The sequence below is a fragment of the Papaver somniferum genome, unplaced genomic scaffold (assembly GCF_003573695.1).
Source record: "Papaver somniferum cultivar HN1 unplaced genomic scaffold, ASM357369v1 unplaced-scaffold_15, whole genome shotgun sequence".
Lineage (NCBI taxonomy): Eukaryota > Viridiplantae > Streptophyta > Magnoliopsida > Ranunculales > Papaveraceae > Papaver > Papaver somniferum.
Window position 1 is genome coordinate 5,898,056 of NW_020624376.1, and position 21,752 is coordinate 5,919,807.

At 35.3% G+C, this 21,752-nt stretch overlaps 3 protein-coding genes and 1 non-coding gene across 4 annotated transcripts; 2 read left to right on the forward strand and 2 right to left on the reverse strand.

The window, feature by feature from the left end:
- Positions 1-4,587: 4,587 nt before the first annotated feature.
- Positions 4,588-8,039, reverse strand: LOC113335685 (transmembrane protein 87B-like). The gene is made up of 5 exons (XM_026581703.1): positions 7,741-8,039; positions 6,009-6,924; positions 5,519-5,614; positions 5,275-5,411; positions 4,588-5,112 (listed from the first exon to the last, which is right to left on the reverse strand). Exons 1-5 carry the CDS (start codon positions 7,932-7,934, stop codon positions 4,944-4,946), a joined length of 1,512 nt encoding a protein of 503 aa, XP_026437488.1. The 5' UTR covers positions 7,935-8,039; the 3' UTR covers positions 4,588-4,943.
- Positions 8,040-8,565: 526 nt separating this feature from the next.
- On the reverse strand, positions 8,566-12,014 carry LOC113335687 (sm-like protein LSM1B). Its single transcript, XM_026581704.1, has 5 exons — positions 11,751-12,014; positions 9,861-9,929; positions 9,569-9,684; positions 9,417-9,479; positions 8,566-8,996 (listed from the first exon to the last, which is right to left on the reverse strand). The coding sequence occupies exons 1-5, from the start codon at positions 11,812-11,814 to the stop codon at positions 8,919-8,921; spliced, it is 390 nt and encodes a 129-aa protein (XP_026437489.1). The 5' UTR covers positions 11,815-12,014; the 3' UTR covers positions 8,566-8,918.
- Positions 12,015-18,867: 6,853 nt separating this feature from the next.
- On the forward strand, positions 18,868-18,939 carry TRNAW-CCA. Its single transcript has one exon. It is a non-coding gene; the product is annotated as a tRNA-Trp (tRNA).
- A 395-nt stretch (positions 18,940-19,334) lies between these two features.
- On the forward strand, positions 19,335-20,614 carry LOC113335684 (cytochrome P450 71B10-like). The gene is made up of 2 exons (XM_026581702.1): positions 19,335-19,828; positions 19,926-20,614. The coding sequence occupies exons 1-2, from the start codon at positions 19,466-19,468 to the stop codon at positions 20,286-20,288; spliced, it is 726 nt and encodes a 241-aa protein (XP_026437487.1). The 5' UTR covers positions 19,335-19,465; the 3' UTR covers positions 20,289-20,614.
- The last annotated feature ends 1,138 nt before the right edge of the window (positions 20,615-21,752 follow it).

The following is a 21,752-nucleotide window of genomic DNA, read 5'->3' on the forward strand; positions in this document are numbered from 1 at the left end:
CCAGAGGAAGGTTCTGATAATGTCTTCTTTACAGGAGATTACAAAGATGTCATGGACATTTTTATAACTTACAACAATGCTTCTGTATGAACCGCGGGTTTTGACCACATATAAACCGCTCACACATATAACTGATGGGGCCCGCCCTGCAAGGAAAAACAGGGGGTCACATTTAAGGGTTTTGCTGTGCGTGGGCGGTTTTTATATGGTGTAAAATCATGATTCACCAAGATTTTTTTTTTTTTAATCTTAGAATGCATCTTTAGGATAGAGGGCAAGGAAAAAAATTAATTTCTCTGAGTTCCCATTTCATCCTTTACTACTTTGAAGTTGGAACTTCTCTCGAAATAACAAAATTAGTTTCTTTGAGTTCTAAAGAATGTTCTTATTACTTTCGCTTTGCAAGAGGGGACGTAGTGCCTAGTTGTAACCAGATCCAATACTAAAGCGTCAATATGGCGCATTACTGAAGTCAGAGGCTGGTCAATGGAGCGGCATAGTCCGACGATGAAGCGACATTATGGATGAGACAAGAAAGACTACTTAACACATGCAATACTATGCGATAGTGTTGCATATCTTTGATTTAGAGTTAGCCTAGCTCAAGGAAGGAATTAGGGATGCAATGCAGGTCATGGAATCACTTAGGCATTGACCCAAGCATTGGCCAAGGCTTGGACAATGCATACGCAACAGTGGTGTTTCCAAATGCGACATTGTTGTCTATTGCTCGGTAAAAAGAATGCAAGTAATGCACCTAACATCTAAATTTGAGCCAAGCAGCAAGGCAAGAAATGATTGGCATGACTTTACTCGGATGTTGGCATCAATGTGATTTAAGTGCGTGGCCAGGATAATTATACCGCCAAGATAATTGTACATTGGCTTAGGCCAAGACGAGTATTGGGATAAGTTGTGCATTGGCTCGGGCAGAAACATGTGCAGCGCTATGTTAGATGGATAGTGGTTCAGGTTGTCAGTTACATGTTGTGTGCGCATCACATGCATGCTAGATCAAAGGAGTTGGTTGAGACGGTTATAAAACGAGTTTGGCATTCCCTAATCATTGAGAACAAGTATGTCATCATTCTACAAGGCAACACAAAAGCTAGCAGTTAGAAAGGCGTTGTTGCTGTTAGGATAACTGCCTATGGAAAGATGGTTGTTCATAGGATGTGTACTTGGTTGGACACAGATTGGCTTGGTTCTTGGCACTATAAATAGGCCAGAGAACTTCTGCAAGTGTAAGGTCGTCAAGTGTTGAGGCACCACATTGTGTAGAGAGTGCGTTTTAGGCTTACTTATAAAAAAAAAAAAAAGCTTGTAAGTTCATTTACCAATTTCTGTGAAGATTGTTGGATTGAAGATTGTCTTGGTGTTCTGTTGATTCGAAAGTACTCCCCAATTTCCGTGAAGCATAAACATGGCACTAACCCCTTGTAGTATGGGCTACATTGAAGGTGACGAGAAAATCTAAGTAAGTCTTTTGTTGCATAACTTAGTGTAGTGTTGTTGTTTGCATAAATGCAAACTTTATAAGGCTGGATTATGAGTGGGTGATAAGAGATTAGTGAGCTATTGTGCTGCTGGGTCATATTTGCGCAGAAAATTTTCTCGGAACATTTGCGGATGTGACACTAGTCCAGGTGGTTGTACCTTGAGGGTCTGCGTACGAATCCTATTATCAGCAAAGTTTTCGAGGATTTTCCTATGTTATTTGCCTAGATACAGCTGAGCTTTATAGGTAGCAAGTGTACTGAGTCAATGCCTTGGACAAAAGAATAAGTGGACGCAAAATAAAAAAAGACCTTAGGGGGTTAAAATCTACTCTAACATTAAAAACGGGGCATGGTCACCTGTGGGCAACACCCCAGTGATGTCGTTGATGTCTCTGTGGGTCGTGGTACAACATGTAAATCAAGTTTGTTTGTTTTCCCGGAAAAGACTTTGGTGCTAACGAGTATCATACTCAGGTCACATCTATCATCACCCAATGTAATTATCACTGTATTTACACTGATATGATGTTGTTAACCTTAGAAGTAAGGTCACATGTATCATCACCCAATGTCTTTACCATTGTACTTAGATTGATGTAATGTTGTTAATCTTAAAAGTAATGCATAGAAGTTTATTGACTTCATTAAGCATTTTGATATAATGTTGGGTGTCGTCAAAAGCTTAATTGAGTGTTATGTTTGATCAGCTAGCCAGCACTAGCAAGATGGCCCAACTGCAACCAATTCTAGTGGTACCTGATTTTTTATTTTTTTAAAAACAACCACTTAAATTGATAAGAGAAAAGATTACACAGGATAATCCAGGATGTTGGTTACCCTTATCTCTTCTAACTGATTTGAGATATTGGTGTCTACCAACATGAGATTATCTTTGGTTTGTAAACTAGACATATCAACTGAAATTGAAAAGCTTAAATCCGACAATAATATAGAGTTTAAAAAGAGAAGCATCAACAACCACTGTTGTTTGTGAATTTCCCGTTTGCATGCTTCTTTTGCCAAAATGTTTGCCGCTTCATTTCCCTGCCTTTTTGAAAACATAAAGCCCAAAAAATTATCACAAATCTTTAGAATTCTCACAGCTTCTGAGACTATGCCTTTGTTCCTCCAAAAATGCTACTTTGCTTGTCTTGAGCACTATATATTATCCTATAGCAGTCACCTTCTACCCAGAAATTTTTTAAGTTCATACTCTTTACCCAAGTTGTTGCCTATAGCATACTCAGAGCCTCTGCTTGTTCTGCTGTGGAGGTCCTGAAAGTCCCAGTTGTAGCTTGTATTGCATTACCTGTATCTCATCTCAAAATTATAATATATCCAGTAGGAGAAACATAATCAATCCATGATGCATCAAAATTAATTTTGAGTTGATTTTCTCGTGGTTTTGACCATCCATTATCATGTGTGTCTGATTGGTTTCTTAAAACAAAAAAAGAGTTAGAGATTACTCCCTGTTTTAATTGTCTTAGGGGAGACCAAAAACCCAGATGCCTCTGTACAACAAGGGATAGTTGAATGCTTGTGGTTGATTTGGATTGGAAGATTTTTAGACATCTTTCCTTCCAAATCAACCAACATTGAGTGGTCATGATTTCTATTTCAGAATTGTCATACACTCATGGTATCCAATCGGAGTACATTTGAGCAAAAGAGAAGTCTGTATCATTACTAGCATTTATACCTACCATTGGAGGTAATAAAGAAACTGATTTAGCATATGGACACTCGAAAAACAGATGCTTTAAAGACTCACATTCATGCTCACAAAAAATGCATTTCATGTCAATATTACCATGTGTTCACCTAGTTTTTTCCTAACAGGAAGAGCATTATGTATACACTTCCACAAGAAGATTTTGATTCTTTGAGAAACATTCAATTTCCAAAAAGATTTCCAGAAGGCAGTAATATCAGAATTAATGTTATCAATCAACGGATGTTTAAGGTTTTTATGCATTGACTTACAGTAAAAATCCCGTCATTTGTAAGTAGCCATCTTAACCTATCATGTTTCGGAGAACCATTAATATCAGTGAATATTCTAGTGCATAAGATCTTATCTGCAATTTCCGGAGCAAAGTTATTTCTAACTTTCATGATATTCCACTTTTTAGTATTAGAGTCAAGCAACTCAGATACAAGTGTTAAAATATTTTGTTGATCACCACAAATAGATATGAAATTTTGTTCCATACCTAGGATCCATTTATCTGTCCAAATGTGTATGGACTTACCGTCGCCTACCTCCCAACAACTGAATTTATGAATTAAAAAAAAACCCTGCATAATACATCCCCATATCCACGAAGCATTATAGTGTTTTTTGGAATAGAAAAATGGTTGAGTTTCTAAAGTATTTATCCTTAAGTACAGAGCCTAAAAGGGTGTTACGTTGAGTTGCAATTCTCCGTGCTAACTTAGCTATCAGTGCCTTATTCATTTTGCTTGCTTCCTTAAACCCTAGACCTCCTACTTTGATTGGTTCACACATGAAACCTTTAGAATGTTTCTGTTCCCCAAAAATCCCTTTGGACAACATCTATTTTGTCAGTGATTTTTATAGGTAGAGAAAAACATCTCATTTGATAAATAGGTAGACTAGACAAAGCAGCTTTGATTAGGACTTTTTGCTTGCTTGAACTATAGTTGTACCATTCCAACTATGAGCTGTGTTCCATGTTAGTAACAATCTTATTAAAAGTCTTAATTTTGATCAATTAACAAATAAAGGGGCTCTTAGATAAGAGTGAGTAATGCTAATTTCTTTATCTTCATAAGCCTAATCATTATTCATTGATGTTTAGAATGTATTCTTTTACTAAAGAAAATGCCAGATTTAGAAAAGTTTATGAGCTGGCCAGACGCATTACATAAACTGGCATTACATAAACTGGCCAGACGCATTACTAAATTGATTGATGATATTTAACAAATTTTTACAACTAACAAGCCTTTGAGAACAACAGACAGTCATCTGTGAAAAGTAAATGAGAAATAGGGGTACTATGTCTAGAAATTTTAATACCAGTTAGTGGTACATGATTGATTAGTGTTCATAGTCAGTTTCTTAACTGCAGAACTTTTTTTGGATTAATACACTATGAATGTGGTAAAATGAGCTAGGACATGAAAAATTACAGATCACAAGTTCAGTATTGTGTTAATGAAATGGTGCACAGATACATAACAAAAAGAAGAAGAAGAAAAATCTAACTAATGCTCACATCATCGTTTGTTCCGTGTAAACTCGAAAAAACAAAGCACCATTTACCAATGAACAGATGAACAAAACCTTTAGGCTAACATCAATTACAATTTTGTGGTTTGAGGTCTTGATTCTTCTCTGCAACCATAACATATCTGCGAGTATAGAAATGCTTGTTTAATTTTAAGAAGACTGGCACTTACTTATTCTGGTCATTTCTACTCAATTTTTTCCTCTTCAAGATCTTCATCTGCTGATCCATTGTTGATATGTATAGGTTTCGATTCCTGTGAGATAGGAACATCCCTTGCCGCTTGAGATGGTTTTATGAGGGTCAAATTTTCCTCCTTGTCAAACTCTTCACCTGCTTCGTCGGAGTAGGCATACCTACAGAAAGCAAATATATGAATACATAACCACTGTACTTCTGGGTCGAGCTTAGGGCTATCAATGGGTCAAATTGGAAGAACCAGAAACAGGGAGCTGGGTGTTCAAATGTAAGTAAAGTAAAATGTTGGCATCTAAAGAAGGAAAAAAGGGGGGACTCACCGTGTTGAGTTCTGAGATGGTGCCCAAAGTGCACATATGACACACAAAACAGAGAACGACAAGACTTGCCAGAAGGCTGGGATAATCCATGCAGTCTGCCACCGCTCATTGTATACGTCATTTGCCTTAAAGAACAGCTGCATAAGATACACTCAGCTTTATTTACTTAACCCTAGTTATTTATTTCAAGATAAAGATAAAAAATGCGATGAGAAGTGTTCAAACCTATACAAATGGAGATTACCTCATAAAAGAGACCACCAATGGAGAAAATAACAGCAACAACCAGTGCATTTGTAAATTTCCTATAAATTTCCAACTTAGCCATCATTCGTCTGGCCTGTATGACAAATCATAAAAGCAAAAAGTTGGACAACTATTCTCAAATTCCACGAAATTTAACAAACAATATCCGTATTCCTAAAGATGACAAAAAATAAAATAATACAGTGCATAAGGCATCATAATTCTCACTACCATAAACTACAAGAATGACAAGGCAAAGCCTTCCCAACAAAAAATCCTGTGAGAGTATATCTTAACTAAAAAAAATTTTTGTTCCATAACATGTATTACTTGATCTAGTGAACATTTCAGTTCTTGTCGAAAAATGAGCTAGCACTAGGATGGGCGCAGCTTGTTGAATTTCCATTTTTGGTGCAGCTTTTACACCAAACAAGCGGTATGCAACAACTATTACAAGCGATTGACGAAGTAAAAGAAAAATTGAGCACCTGAAGCTTATTGAGTGTGGTAGAGAGAGAAGTAAATATCCAAACAATGAAGAATGCATCCAAGATTGCCACAGGAAGAACCAAGAACAACCTTGCTGAACCAGAAAAGTCACTAATTGCACCAACATTTTCTACCAATTCAAGCACTTCAGACGCAAATAGAAATGTTCCTCCTAGCATAACCACCTTCGATGTAAGACCACCTAATGTAGGTCTGACAACACCGTAACCCATAGAAACCATAAGAATGATTAAACGTGCAACAGTGCGTTTAACTGTACCGAATGTGACAGCCCATACAGTAATCCCAGTTGGTCGAACTCCTGTCTCATTGAATTCAGCATACTCGAAGTACCAAAATGCCATTTCAAACATACCCAATGTAATTACCATAGTTATGCAATTCTGCAGTTGAACAACTTCTCTCCAATGCATCGCATACTGAGAAAACCAGAAAATCCCAAGTATCACAAATCCAAAAGACATTAACCCGTAGAACCTCATTAGAGGAGACATTCTTCCAGGAAGATATCCAGTAGAGTTTTTCCATATAGTCTTTCCCTCAATAATTACATCCTGGAGACTCGAATCACAATGCATGAAATACAAGTTGTACATCCCAGTTTCTGAAATCTGTATTGATTGTGATGGCATCGTTGCCACAAGATCATCTCCATCGAAGTTAATACGCAAAACCTGTGGCCAGTAAGGATTCTTAGTTGATGGGCGATGTATAATTTCTCCTGGAGGACAGACACCTAATTTTGCTAAATCTGGAGAACAGCAAATAGCTCTTTGACCACCATAAGCCGAACCACCAATTGTTTCCCTATCTTCCACCTCGAATACTATAGCTTGAATCAATGCAGCGCTCAAATTCCCAACTTCTGGTCTTCGAAACGATATCTTCTCAAAACTGGTTTCAAATAAACAAGTGAAACAGTCAGTCATTGCATCATTTCATAGCCACCTCATCGTAATCCACAGCACAATCATTACAACACCAGTGACTTGGGCACCTTAAGAAAAACAACAACAACAATGACCCATGTTTCTCTAATTTACTTTTTGTTTTTCACCAATTCGATAAATTATCCTCAAAACCAAATTAAAATCAGCTCATTGCAATACACAATGCAATCATTACAAAGTTAGTAACCCGGGGCACTCCGAAAACACGAGAATAACACATGTTTATCCAAATTTGTTTCACCAATTTCATAAACTAAGCTTGTAATCAAACTAAATCAGCTCATAGCAATCCAAAATGCAATCACTATAACGCGGGGAACTCCGAAAACACGACAACCCCACATGTTTTACTTAATTTTGTTGCACCAATTTGATAAACCAACCTCAAAATCAAATTAAGACATTTCATTGCAATCCACAATGCAATCATCGCAAATTCAATAACCCGGGGCACTCCGAAAACACGACAACCACACATGCTTATCAAATTTATTCACCAATTCAATAAACTAAGCTCAAAAAATCCCAAAATCACCTAGAACCAGATCCAGCAAGTAATTCACAACCAAATACACATTAGTAATATCAGATCTATACACACATTACAAACCCCATAACACCAAAACCTCAACCCAATTCAATACTCATACCCAAAACCCCAAAATTAAACTTGAACTCAACCGACAACCATAAATTAAATCAGAAAAAAAAATATATAGAAAAATATAAAAGAAATTGGAGAAGATTGAAGTATACATACCGTATGAAGCTAGAGGTGAGAGTTCCATTATTGTCAGTGAAAGAAGAGTAAAGACCTTCACTACCACCATGAAAAACAAAAGCATTACCTTTACTAATAAACTTTTCTGAACTGTATTCATGTACTGAACCATTGATGATATTACTAAAAACACTTAACCAACAAAATAATAAAAGGATTTTAATGAACCCCATTTCTTCTTGAAGATGAAATCTTCTAGAGAAGTGAAGATCTGATGATTATTCTTACAGTGAAGTGTTTAGAAGAAGAAGAGAAAGGCAGCTACTTTACTACAGTCCAGTTTAGTCAGGTGGGGTTTTGTTCACCTTGTGGGTGGTGAGAAAAATGTTAAGACCATGCAATGGAGTAAGAAATGAGTCAAAAGTATTTGGTAGCTTAGTTGACTTTTGTGTCCAAAATATAATTATTGCTAATAAATATTTGTCAGTTTTGGAGAATTGGGATTGAATCCTCTCTTTGGATCTGGGTTTGTTTCAAGGACAGATTTTTTTCTGATTAGTCCATCAGGGCAGAGTACTCCTCCGGATTGAGATTCTTGAGATTCTTGAGTTTAATCAATCAAAACATTGCAGAGGGAGTACTCCAAATTGAAATTCTAAACCAGTGAGTTTAATCATTGCAGTTAGACTCCAAAAATTTTCGCAGGATTCTAGCACCAAATCCTTGTTCTCATTGCAAACACTGAAAAATCACTCCTGCATTGTCCCTGGCTTCTTTTGTGTGGATTTGCAATTATTAGTGCCACATTTCTGCAAAACAGCTGATAAAATGCAACTTATTTTGAAGGATTATGGAGGCCAAAGTTTAAGAATCAGAAAGACACTCTTATAAAGTGTTTTGTGGAGAGGTACAACGAAAACAAACAGATACTGCACATTTAATAAATCGTTTCAAGTTGTCTATCTGACAATGGAAAAACAAACACCATCTCTACCAGTCTACCTCTCTTGGAAGAACATGAGATACACTAAACTGCCAAAAGAAATTAGATGAGCAAAAGAACTTAACAGTCAGCTATTGACCCTCTATTCCCAATTCCCTTTACTAAATCAGCATCTGTACAACACCAAAAAACCGCGATAATATTTGCGGAATCATGGTACTGCAATGTGATAGTGTTTTGTTGGTTTTCGGTCGAGGGAAATTTTCAATATATATCAATCCATATCAAGGAACTCCATTCTCTTTCTCATGGAGCCTTTCAAATCTGTAGCATCCCGTTCTGCTTTTTGTGCCTGCAGGGACCAAGATGATGGTTTAGAAGTATGAAATATTGCTAATGCTTAGTGTAATCTGAACAAGTCTCAATATATCCAAATAATGAACTACTGAGGATATAGTGAAATAGAATTTGAGGGTAGGATTCTCGTTTTTAATCTCCTGAACGTAAATGGATATTTCAAATAAGACTAAGCATGGGAGCAACACATATCAAAACAAGAGTTCCAAAGTATATTTTTATCTCGAGTAAGATTCCTATTCATAACCACAACTTGGAACCAGCAGAAGTTAATAACCGACAGTTTGGTCTGTCAGATAAAGTTGCCCATCTGCCAAAATGCATGATATCCATCAATTTAGATGGACGACAGCTGATGCATGCGCAAATAACGATTGAAAATTCACAGTGAAGATAGGGATCATTTAATACATACCCTTTTAATCTCTGCAGCTGAAACACGAGTCATGTGCTGCGGTAGCTCTTCTTTCTCGAGGTCCTATCCATATATAGAAGACACTTTGAAAATCAGAATGTGACCTAGATTATGCTAAAATCAATTACACGTTAGAGATAACGAATAGATACCAGTTCACCAATTAAAACAACATTTTCCCCACGGATGACATATAGGCCTAAGGGAATGTCACAATAAAGATCCCCCACAATCACTCGCTCGCACGCACCTTCAAGAACAGCATTTGCTGCGAGCAGTCAAAACAGCGCCGTTAACAAAGTTAATGCGAGAGAGAGAAAAGGCAAATTGTATAGTCATATGAAATATAGCATGTGTATTTCTTTCTTGCTTATCAAATTATTCAGTCATACGAAACGTTTGAGGTTTTGGGTTCTTAGAAGATGCCTTTTGAGAAGTTCTTACCAAATTGATCAAAAGAACGAAGTAGGCCCATAAGTTTCCGGCCATCACGGAGTAGAATGAGAAGCTTCCCTGCAAGTGTGTAAGTTTGTTTAGATCAAAAAGTTGTCAATGTACAAAAAAAAAAAAAAATTATCTTGTAATATTACATGTCAAAGAATGCTACGTGCCGGGTACCCACCCTAATCAGTAAGAAGCTTAATTCACCATAAAATTACCAATAGGTACAAGCAAAATCCTATTTCACCCCTAAACTACTACTTAAACTTCTAAACTACGTAACAGGATTCTTACAGCAACATTTTATGTATGCCAACCTGCTAGCAGATGAGGAGGGGAGGTAGGTGAATGTGTGGAATGCCCAATACACTGCCAAATTAATCAACATTTATAGGCTTTTGTCAAGGTTTGTATGTTTTTCTTTTCGGACCTAACTATTTTTTAAAACGGCAAGATCGACTCACAAAAAAAGTACTGCTGAGAAAGCACAAAAAAAGTTACAGAAGTTCATAGATGTTATCTCTTAACATGTCCAATCTAAAAATGAAATCACCACTCCAAGTTCTTTGTACATGGACGCTTTTACGAAGTAGAATCTAGCTACAGCCTATAGTTGTACTAGATTATTTCTACTTATTCTGCGTGAAAAATAATCCGAACTGTGAAAATAAGTACTTGATTATGAGAAGTCAGATTTCAGCATAGGCCTCCATCTTATGGACAAAAGCTGATTTGAACTACAGTTTCCGTGTCCACAAAAGCAAGCAATTATAGAAGTCCTAGCTTTGTTGAACATGAAAACGATAATCCAAATCAGCTTTTGTCCACAAGATGGAGGCATATGTGGAAATCTGTCTCCATTCTAGAATCGGTTCTAGAATCGGACTAGATTTTTCAATTCTAGAATGGAGACGGATTTCAGCATAGGCCTCCATCTTGTGGACAAAAGCTGCTTTGAACTACAGTTTTCATGTCCACAAAAGCAAGGAATTATGAGAAGTCACGACTCCGGCAAAATACCGATTCTATCATCATTCTTAGAAAGCTGTGATTTTCTCGTTTGTTCATTGGGTTGTATATGGCGAACTGTAAGCTTCTGAATTTGATGAGAATTGACCTTATAAGTATTAATTTTTCACAGTTCGTGATATTGTTCACGCAAAATAAGTGAATAAATGAAACAAGTCAATTACATGGTATTAAACTACTCAATTACATGGTCTCCTGAGTTAGTGACTCCTAAGTGTAATCCATAACCAAAGCAATAATTTACGGTAAAACCCAAATGGTTAATATACTACAAGTTAGTTAATCTATGACATAAAAGGCGAAATGACAGTCTAAGGAGTCAATTCAAAAGAATTGGAATAGTGCTGCTGATTCGTTGTCGTACAAACTTAAGATACCATGCACATCGATTTGACAATTTTCAAAAATTTAGCAAGCACCGAATTACCATGTATATTAACTAAGCTAAGCAAACAAAATATAGTTATCTCGGCTAAACTCGAACTCTACATAGTACATAGTACACATTACCATAAACTAAGAAGTGAAATTTATCATAGGGAAGGGCCAGATTATTTCAATTCGTTGACCTAAAACCTCAATTACTCGTACATCAATTGAAAATTATCAAACCATATAACTAAACAGACAAGTTTAGGCAAACAAGATACAGTGATTCGATTAAGCTCAAGTTCTACATAATCTACAACCAAAATTAACCTAAAAACCAAAACATGAAACCCAGAAATTCAGAAAACCCAAACCAAAATCCTATAAAAGATTGAATCTTTAAGTATCAAAATAAGTCAATGAAAACCCTAGAAAAAAAATTGAATCTTTAGTTAGGGTTTAGGGTATACCGATAAAGAAAGAGATAGCACTTACTATCAAGATAACTAGCAAGAGAGGTTGAAAGAAAGATCTCTTCTGGTCCTCCTCCCCACGACATTACTTCCAAATCTTATTCAATTGTTCTTTCTTTCTCAGAATTTTGTCAAATAGCATAATCAGATCCAAAACTAACCAGTACAGATTCAAATCGAGATTTTGAGAGATGGGTTTTGAAGCTAAGTTGGAGAGGAGAAAAGGGTTTTAAGGAAATCTTTATTTGGAGACTAGAAATTTCTGTGTTTGTTTGTTTCCTTTGGAGGAAAAGAGAGTAAAAAATTGGAGATATAGTGAATCTCAGTTGCTTATTATATATGAACGTAACTCAAATTACCAGAATAACCTTCACCATGGATTAGTTCAGCACAGTAATTTTTCGTTTATTTTAAGGCTGAGTTTGTTAATGCTTTTATTTTTGAAATTGGTGTTTGGTTAAAAAAAATCAAAAGCACTTAAAAACACATTCAAAATCTATATATGTCAATAATTTTTGAAATTGGTGTTTGGTTAAAAAAAAATCAAAGTGTTTTTCACCCAAAGCACTTTCCAAATTCCTCAATTTTCAAAAGCTCGGGAGGAGGAGCTTTTAAAAGCTACAAAAGCATAAGTTTTGGTCCCACCTAAATTTAATGCTTGATTTATCCTTTTTGTCCATATTTTATTTTGTAAATGACAAAAATTATCCTTAAATATATATATGATTAATTTTTTATTTTTTATATTTTATTCTATGATTATTTATTTATGATTATAGATAATTTTATTAGTCATTATACAAAGCTTTTGGTTGGTAACCTAGCAACAAGCTGGGCTCCAACACCTTTTTGAATAGCAACGCCTACCAAAACCACTACTAGCGTCGTTACTAACTAAACAATTCTTCAGGCGCTTGAAAAAACACAAAGTATCCTCACCCAACTCTCCTAGAGTAGAGAAAGCCAAAACACTCAATCCATGGCCATGTGAAATACACTTGTCCAAGTATTTAGAGTGTTTACGTGAAACCGCAATAGATATAGCTTTCCCTGGGACGAAAGAGCGAATTCCATCACCTGCGAAGGGCGAAACACCAGTGACATCCATACAAACATCCTTTCCGTCTTCCCAGTTAAGCACAAGAATATCAGCAGGTTTCAACTCTTTGTCATCATTCTTCAGAAATCCCAAAGAAACTTCCTTACGAGCAGGCACACTAGCTTTGAAGCAAATGTCGACGACTACATCACGAACAATATCATGTCGAAACTTTGCTATCGTCTTGGTATCCCATTGTTTCTTGAGAATGACTTGTCCATGGTTTTATTCTTTAAATATTATTATATTTTATTTTCAAACTATTTTATGATACCATTTCATTTAATTTGTCAAAAATAAAATAAAAAAATATTAAATAATTAGTTAATTTTAGTTTGATTTTTTGTTTGAAAATTATATATACATTAAAAAGTGGTTAAGTAAAATATTTTTTTTAACAATTATAATAATAGTAGCAATTAGTAAATTTAATATTTAATTTATTTATATTTAATAGTAAAAAAAATTATTTTTAAACTCAATAAAATTGAATAAATCTATTTTAAGAGATACTTCTGTTTTTGTCATTTGCCACAATAACAATGGTATAATTTGATATCTTATCAAATGCACTTTGAATGCTTTTTTAATCAACTTTAGCTTTAATTGATATTTTACCAAACGTCTAACTGTTTTTTTCTCACAGCAGAGCACAACAACGCACAGCAGAAAAATGCTTTTACAAAAGCCGCAGCAATACCAAACTAAGCCTAAGATTGGCTTTAGATTTTGTAAAGTTGTGAACATCTTCATAATCTAACCTATTTGCATACAACTCTAAATGTCGCTTTTTGACTTCCAGAAGAAAAAGAAATCCGAAATTTTTGTAAAGCAACATAATTTTTCTTTTGATTTCTACTTCTGTAAAAACAGAAGCACTTTTACTTTTGATATCCAAAAGCATTATCAGTCCAAAGATATTCTAAAGTCTAGTAATCGTAGAGCTCATTAGAACGTGATAGAGTTATCTATTACCATGTCATAATTAACTTGTCCAACACAAATTGTTATGCTCTGTCTTCAAATGATCTTCACTGACCTCCACATTGTAATACGGATAGGTACATTTCATAGCTGTCGAGACTATCAGAATCGTAATTGGCTCGCCTTGTTATGTTTTATACTTGGAACTCCCAACATATTTTCAGCATATTTGATGAAGATGATGAAAAATTTCCATCTGTGGTGGGGTAAGTCATAAAGCATGCTTCTGTAGGCTGCATGCTAAGAATGAAGGATATATCACCACTTATACGTCCTAACGTACGCCGAGAAATCAAACCTATAGATTGCATGTTGTGAACACCAATTACTGGATTCACAATCGTTTGGTACCATTCGAGATAATGTTCTTCAATAATATGCATTTGAGCGTTCAAGTCAAACCTCTCTCATGGAAGTTGTCGTAACCTATCAAAATCTGATGAGTAGATTTGCATATGTCTTGGGGTTGATCCCAATTGCAAAAATATGTTGTAACTGAAAAAGTAGTCTTTCTCTCAAATACCGAACACCTTTGTTCATTTCCATGTGTCAAAAACAACTCTTTGGAGTGAATAATCAAAGAATAGTTTGTACTTGGTGATCTTCAAACTCGATGAAATCACTATAAGGATGAACATTTGTGGCTCCATGTCATTTATTAATACCTTTGAACAAAACCGGAAAGCGCCCCTTCGTTATCAATGTCCTTTTCTCGTTACTCTTGTAGTACGTGTCTATTATTATTAGAACTCTACGTGTATCGTCCTTAAGAGTTGGCTTACCAACACAGAAATAGATATACCACCAATACTAAAAATTAATACATAATATAATATTTTGACCATGTTTGTTTTGTTCATATAAATACCTAATTTAAAAATCATAATTTAGATATTTACCTCTATAATGCCCCAAAACCAACAAAGTAGGCTACACCTATCGATGTTTTATCGAGGTTGTTGTACATTTCTGCTAAAATTATAGACCCTCAGTCATGATATGTGCACTATCAAGATCTTGTAATGCTTCATGCCAACCAACGTGAGAAACAGTGGTTGAGTTAGGAAAGAACGTGTAACCCAATAACCGCAACACAAACACTCTCCTCGTATTCAGCTACATTTGTTGAGCCTTCCTTAGACCTAGGAAATGTTTCAATGCTGAACAATGTATTCCACGTTCTTTCAACTCTTTATGATCTTCTCGTACATTTAATTTCACACAACAAGAGAATAAGCGTCTTCCATTTATCATTAGACACACATTCATTTTGGTGAATGGTACAGGGGCTCCCACACAACTTGGAATTCCATAAATGAAATACAAATCAAGGGGATAATTTTGAATGATATCATATAATTAATTGTTCTACGTTAATCAACAATTGTTTAAAAATAGATTTTAATTTTAACTAAACAAATTTACCAGTTTCAAAGTTCATAAAATAGAACATGTGTGTCGTAAGTCACCACCTTTCTACCAATATTCTCGTAAGCGTGCAATTGTGCTTTTATGATTTACATAATAAAACCAACTCCAGAGATATCTATCCACTATTTCTCGGACTAGAGGGGGTAGACCTATATAAACAACATTTAAATATTTTTGGATCCCTCTTGATTTCCCGACACATGACATGGAATTAATTTTGGAACAACAACTACACTCGGCAAAGAAAACTCTGCATCACGATTTTGAGAATAATCGACATTTGTAGCAGGCGTTGTTATTCTTTCATTTTTGATCTCTTTTTCGCCTTAAACTGGCCCTCATATTGGATAATTTATACTAAAAATTATAAATAAAAAGTAAAAGATTTTGTTTAGAGAAATTAAGAAGAAGAGAGTAGAGTGGTGTGAGTGAAACTGGTTAAAAAATGGAAGTATTTATAGGATTTTGAAATTGGAACCGTGGATTTTTTGCCATTGGAGGATCTTCTTAAACCACTCATGGATCTTGTCTGCCCTTCACCGGCTCTTTTGCGACTACCCATTACCTTTTCCATACTGGAAATCCACCTTCCCCATCCACCAGGCTTTGCGAAAACGTTTTTTGTTCAATTCCACTAGAACTTCCCTTACTCCGAGATAGTCCTCTTAGAAGTAGATATTTCCACCCTTTGCCTTTTTTTTTCTTCCCACTGCACTATTTTTTGAGTTGTGAATGCTTCTGGTTGATTCTTAGCTCATATCTCCTTGTGGGATGGCTAAAATAAAATTTTGAAAATCCTTCTACTTCATAGAAATGTCGTTTTTGTTGTTTTTTTGGGAATGACATCAAATGGGGGAGAATTCTTTTTGAACTTGTGCTTAATGATAATGTCTTTGTGGGGAGTGCGGATGTGGAATTGTATGATATGCTTGTGCCTTATGTCTCCTTGACGCAAACCAAGGTTACCTGGTGAAATTGTCTAAACTAAAAGTTGGTATGTGTTCTTTAGTCTTGAATACTCTTTTGATTAATTCATTATAATCCTTATTTTTCACCTTTGCATATTTTGTTGACAAAAAAGGGGGAATTATTATGTAGTACCTTATCAGAACATATGGCTTCTTGGAGCATTATGTAAGGGGGAGTGGATTATTATCTATAGGTTTACCTATTTTTCAGAAGATGTAAGTATCGACTAAGGGGGAGAACATATCAATGTAGTATTACTTCAAAGTTTTAGTAAAATTCAACTTTGAGGAACGTGAAAATACTATGTTGGATTTTCAACTTGAGTATTCTCATAAGTTGTGAATATGCTACGGAACTTCAACAAATACAGAATGAACACGTGCAGAATCGAAGATGTTGAAGGTTCCTTAAATCAAGAACCAAAGTGGTATAAGTACATATGTAAAATGCTTTTGATACTAAAATTGACAAATGGGGAGATTGTTAGAGCAATGCTCGGTTGAACCAATTAGCATTGGTATGTCAAGTTAGTTATCAAATTTAGATGACAAAACACATTCTTGATTAGTTTACTAATTAAAGTCAGTTTCAGACTAGATTAGTTTTAATAAGTAGAGTACTGAATCAAAGTTATCCTTGAAGAATGGAGATTGAATACTACACGAAGACATCTATGGAGAATTTGATTGAAGGTTAGTAACAAATACTTGATTCTCTAATGTATTTTACATCTTTATCTATCGAAACAAGTGGTCACTCTAGAACAATTCCTATGACGAAAACTATAAATTTATATATACACTCGAGGATATTTGAGCCCATGACTTTTGTGAGAATGTCCTTGATCACTAGAAAGGTCATCATGTTGTAGTGAATCAGAATATGAATTGAACGAGCCAAGAATCACTCAATTCCGAGTTATAACGAAGAAGTTATGACTGATTTATTAAAGCAACACTTGTTATGTTTTGCTGAGGCAATTCGTGAATAGGAAATTGTACACGAAATTTTTGCAACAGTTCGTGAACCTAAACTGTGAATATGTGACCAAAAGCCTTTTTTTTTCTCAAGTATTTGGGGTGTTTCCTAACCTAGACAGGATAGCTCTGTTTCCAAGCAACTTATCCTTGATCATTCATTATAAATAGAGGTTTCATGTAACCACATAACCTATCCCTTGGAAAATTGTGTTTGGTTGCATAAGGTTGCTTTCTATATTTTTGTTCTTCACGAACAAGAGTGAGGTTTCAAAAGACTTTACTTGGGGATCGTAAAGCACAAGGAAGCTATCTTCTTTGATAATTACCAAACCTGTTCCTAGGAGTTTTTCATAAACCCTAGATTGATAGATCAAGATAACCCCTAATATTTTCTAGGTGATCTTAATTAGGGTTACGATTCTGTGACCTAATTCTTGAGGAGTATTTTCTGAAGAGAATTGGTGTTCTGCCAGAAGATTTTCAAGAGTATTTTCTGAAGAGAATTGGTGTTCTGCTAGAAGATTTAAGAGAAGAATTCCTAAAGAGAAATGGTGTTCTTCTAGGAGTTGTACATGTGCGCGAATACAACTGAAGAAGGTATTACATCTAGTCTGAATAGGTAGTAGGTGATTGGTGTAACAACTTATAATCAGTGTGTGTTCAATATGGCTTAGGTCCCCGGGTTTTTCTACAAGATTGTAATTTCCTCGTTAACAAAATCTCTGGTGTTTGTGTTATTTCTTTTCGACATTATATTGTTTTATGTTTATAATTGAAATATCACAGGTCATGCGTATTTAAAACTAGATATATTATTAACTCAATTGTACAGATTCTACAAAATAGTTCTTGTTGAATTCGTATCTTGAAATATAGATTACAAGACTTGTTCTTGTTGGAATCGGTTCGTGAACAGTTCGGGAATATACCAGGTTTACCTTGTTAAAATAATCTTAAATACAGTTTCGTAACCGAACATATAGATTGTACAAGGACTGTTCATATAGGTTCCCGAATGAAAGAATTGATGGTGTATTTGGTACCCCTGCGCTTTCATCAATATTATTTTGCAGAATCATTTAATCCTTCCATATGACAGAGCAATAGTAAAAGATTTTCCAAGATGATCTTTTAAATTTATTAGAAGAAATTTGCATATGTCGGCGGATAAACAAGTCAGGCATGCTAAACAGCTAATGCTTTAAAAGTTCCTAAATTTGGAATCATGTACCTTTCAACTTCATATGTATATATAGTTGTCGGATCTTTTTTAGCTATTAATGAACTGTTTTCTTTGGTATTAACAAAATAAAAAAAGAAAAAAAAAACAAACAAACATTCGATCACAAAATATAAAAATCATCAAAAAATTATTTGTAATAGTTAAATAATCAACAATTTTACATGAACCGTCATTTTGAACAAGACAAAAACCGTGCAGACACGTGAAAAATGGACCCCATTCCGAGAGAAAAATAAGGTGTCCCATTTTTGGGGTTTGTTTATTCCCACCGGATTCTTGCTTAGTCTATATGAACTGTCCATCAAGAATTTTTGCTAAATAATTCGATCTCAAATTGACCAGCAGCTATTCTAAAATTAGAGGTGAATTTTAAACTTGAACACAAGAAGAAGATGGATACTTATCTTAATAAGACCAGCCAAAAACATCAACTGGATCTGTGGCGCAATGGTAGCGCGTCTGACTCCAGATCAGAAGGTTGCGTGTTCGATTCACGTCAGGTTCATACTTTTTTTTTTCTTTTTTTTTTAACAAAAATCCATCTTCTCTCATTCACTAAAGATAAGATTTCTCAGGTTTAGCACTAAGTTATAACTTTAAATTAGTGGAGAAATCCTTTTGAATAAATTAAATACACACATTTAAACCTTTAATGATTGTGTTTACTCTAGAGATCCTGGTGAGCAGTTCACAGAGTACTCATTTCAAAAGCAGCAGAAATGATGGTCCACTTCCTCCTCCTGGTCCTCTCAAGCTTCCAACCATAGGCAACTTGCATCAACTCGGAAAACGACCACCTCATCAAGAATTATGGCGCTTATCTCAGAAATACGGTCCTGTCATATAATTACTTGGATGTTATTTTTGCACCATATGGAGAGCACTGGCGAGAGATTCGGAAAATATGTGTGCTTGAACTTTTAAGTTCCAAAAGAGTGCAATCTTTTAAGGTGATCAGGGAAGAAGAAGTTGCATCTGTAATCTATTGTATTTCGGCCTCGGCCCCGTCTGCTTCTATTGATGTTTTTGAAATGTTTGCTAGGTTCACAAATAGAACTCTTTGTAGAGTTGCTTTTGGGGGCATGGCATTTGATGATGGTAAACTTAAAGAAACTCTCAAAGAAATCACAAGTCTAATGAGTGGTTTCTCGGCGTCTGACATTTTTCCTAAAGTAGGCTGGATTATTGATAGGCTCACCGGAATGCATGGGAGACTTGAAAAATGCTGCCATGATTTGGACAAATTTTTTCAAGATATTGTAGATGAACATCGCAACCCGGAGAGATGGAAGCCAGAACATGAGTACGACCTCATAGACGTTTTGTTGGAACTAGATATGGATCTAACGAGTCCAATTTGTCTCACTAACGACCATATCAAAGCGATCCTTATGGTAAATTATGCTTATTTATTAATCGAAATCGTTCCAATTGATTTTTTTTTTTGGTTATGGTTAGAAATTAAATCTGACATTTCATGATATAAATCAGAATGTATTTCTTGCGGGAGTAGACGCATCATCTGTGACCATGAATTGGGCAATGGCAGAACTAATAAAAAATCCTGCAGCAATGAAAAAAGTACAAGACGAAGTTCGAAATTACGTAGGAAGAAACACTGACAAGGTAGATGAAAAAGACCTTGATCATTTGCAATATCTTAAAATGGCGGTTAGAGAAACTTTAAGACTACACTCTCCGCTTCCAATGTTGCTTCCCAGAGAAAGCATGAACAACTGCAAGATCGATGGATACGATATAAAGCCAAAGACTAGAGTGCTAATAAATGCATGGGCGGTTGGGAGAAATCCGGCTTATTGGCATAAACCAGATGAGTTCTACCCTGAGAGCTAGGTTCATAGATAAGTACTCCAATAGTACTGATTATGGAGGACAACAAGATTTTGAGTACTTACCTTTTGGAGGTGGTCGAAGAGGTTGTCCTGGGATCAATATGGGACTGGTAACAACTGAACTCGCGCTCGCGAATATGTTATACTGTTTTGATTGGGCATTACCAGCAGGGATGAAGATTGAAGATGTAAGCATGGATGAATCATCTGGTATGGTTGTCCATAAGAAATACCATCTTCACCTTGTACCGATCAAAAAGAAAAATCTCTAGTTCTCTAGTGTGTATTGGGCTTCTGAGACTAAAGATTCAACCACTATTTGGAGCAGGCCTCATTGTAAGGTTGTATGAGACATTGTAAATTCAATCACAAGGCATTGCAAATGAGAACCCTGATTTTGGGCATACTGAAATCTTTCTAGGCATACTGAACAAACACAAAAAAAAAAAGGTTGTGAAATAACAAAATCAGATATCCCCTTAACCCAAATTTTTTTAATGGCAAATCTACCCTTTACGTATTAGTGTTAGTAATCTGGATTAGTGATTAAATATTTTGTTTAGTGATTAAGATAATTTTCAGAATTATAAAGGTTGTTTAGATGAAAAATTTTGGGGAGGAAAAAAAATCAAAGTTTTGGTTAAGAAGGAGAGAAAGAGAAGGAGAAAGTGAGAAAATTTTAATTCTTGATTCTTTTTAAAAGGATGAGGAGGGTCATAATTCATATAAAAAACCTAGGAAAATACATATCAACTACAACAATGATTCCCAAATGGCTGATTTCTTAGATTATGAGAATGATTTTACACAAACTCAAACTCAAGATCAAACTCAAACACAAACTCAAGATGATGATTTTTATGAGCCAAATCCAGATGATGAGTACATATATGAGGAACCCAATGCTTCTAATACACAGGTACACTTCTATCTTATGCTCAATATCACTTCTATAGCTCGAAATTATCAAAAGTTTAGATTTTTGCTTCATGGTTCGGCGAACCAGGTTGAGGTTCGGTTCACATCTATGAGCCGAATCAAACAAATGATGAACGGTTCGGCTCACTGAATCTGTTTACAGCATGCGCCGAACCTATAATTTTCAATTCCAACCATTTTGCTAGACACTAGTTCGGCTTATATGAAAGTTTCATAGTAAGCCGAACAACATCCTGAATAGCCTAGAATAAAAATAATTACTAGTTCGGCTTATATTTTCAAAATTGTATGAGCCGAACATGAATTTGTTAATTTTTTGGGTTAAATGTTGTTATTTGTTCGACATATATTGAGAATATCGTATAAGCCGAAACCTTTAAATGTTCAAGGTTCGGCATATAATATGATTACCGTATGAGCCGAACATAAATTTGTTAATTTTTGGGTTAAAATATTGTTCGTGGTTCGGCACATATTGAGAATATCGTATAAGCCGAAACCTGTAAATGTTCATGGTTCGACACAT

Excerpts from the sequence above, each read along its gene's own strand:
- LOC113335685 (XM_026581703.1), bottom strand. The coding sequence starts at position 7,934 with ATGGGGTTCATTAAAATCCTTTTATTATTTTGTTGGTTAAGTGTTTTT. Across the intron at positions 5,615-6,008 it reads CCACACTCAATAAGCTTCAG|GCCAGACGAATGATGGCTAA; the intron begins GTGCTCAATTTT and ends TTTGTCATACAG. Across the intron at positions 5,412-5,518 it reads TTGGTGGTCTCTTTTATGAG|CTGTTCTTTAAGGCAAATGA; the intron begins GTAATCTCCATT and ends TATCTTATGCAG.
- LOC113335684 (XM_026581702.1), top strand. The coding sequence starts at position 19,466 with ATGTTTGCTAGGTTCACAAATAGAACTCTTTGTAGAGTTGCTTTTGGG. Across the intron at positions 19,829-19,925 it reads ATATCAAAGCGATCCTTATG|AATGTATTTCTTGCGGGAGT; the intron begins GTAAATTATGCT and ends GATATAAATCAG.
- LOC113335687 (XM_026581704.1), bottom strand. The coding sequence starts at position 11,814 with ATGTCGTGGGGAGGAGGACCAGAAGAGATCTTTCTTTCAACCTCTCTT. Across the intron at positions 9,930-11,750 it reads TCTTGCTAGTTATCTTGATA|GGAAGCTTCTCATTCTACTC; the intron begins GTAAGTGCTATC and ends ACACACTTGCAG. Across the intron at positions 8,997-9,416 it reads CAGCTGCAGAGATTAAAAGG|GCACAAAAAGCAGAACGGGA; the intron begins GTATGTATTAAA and ends TGGTCCCTGCAG.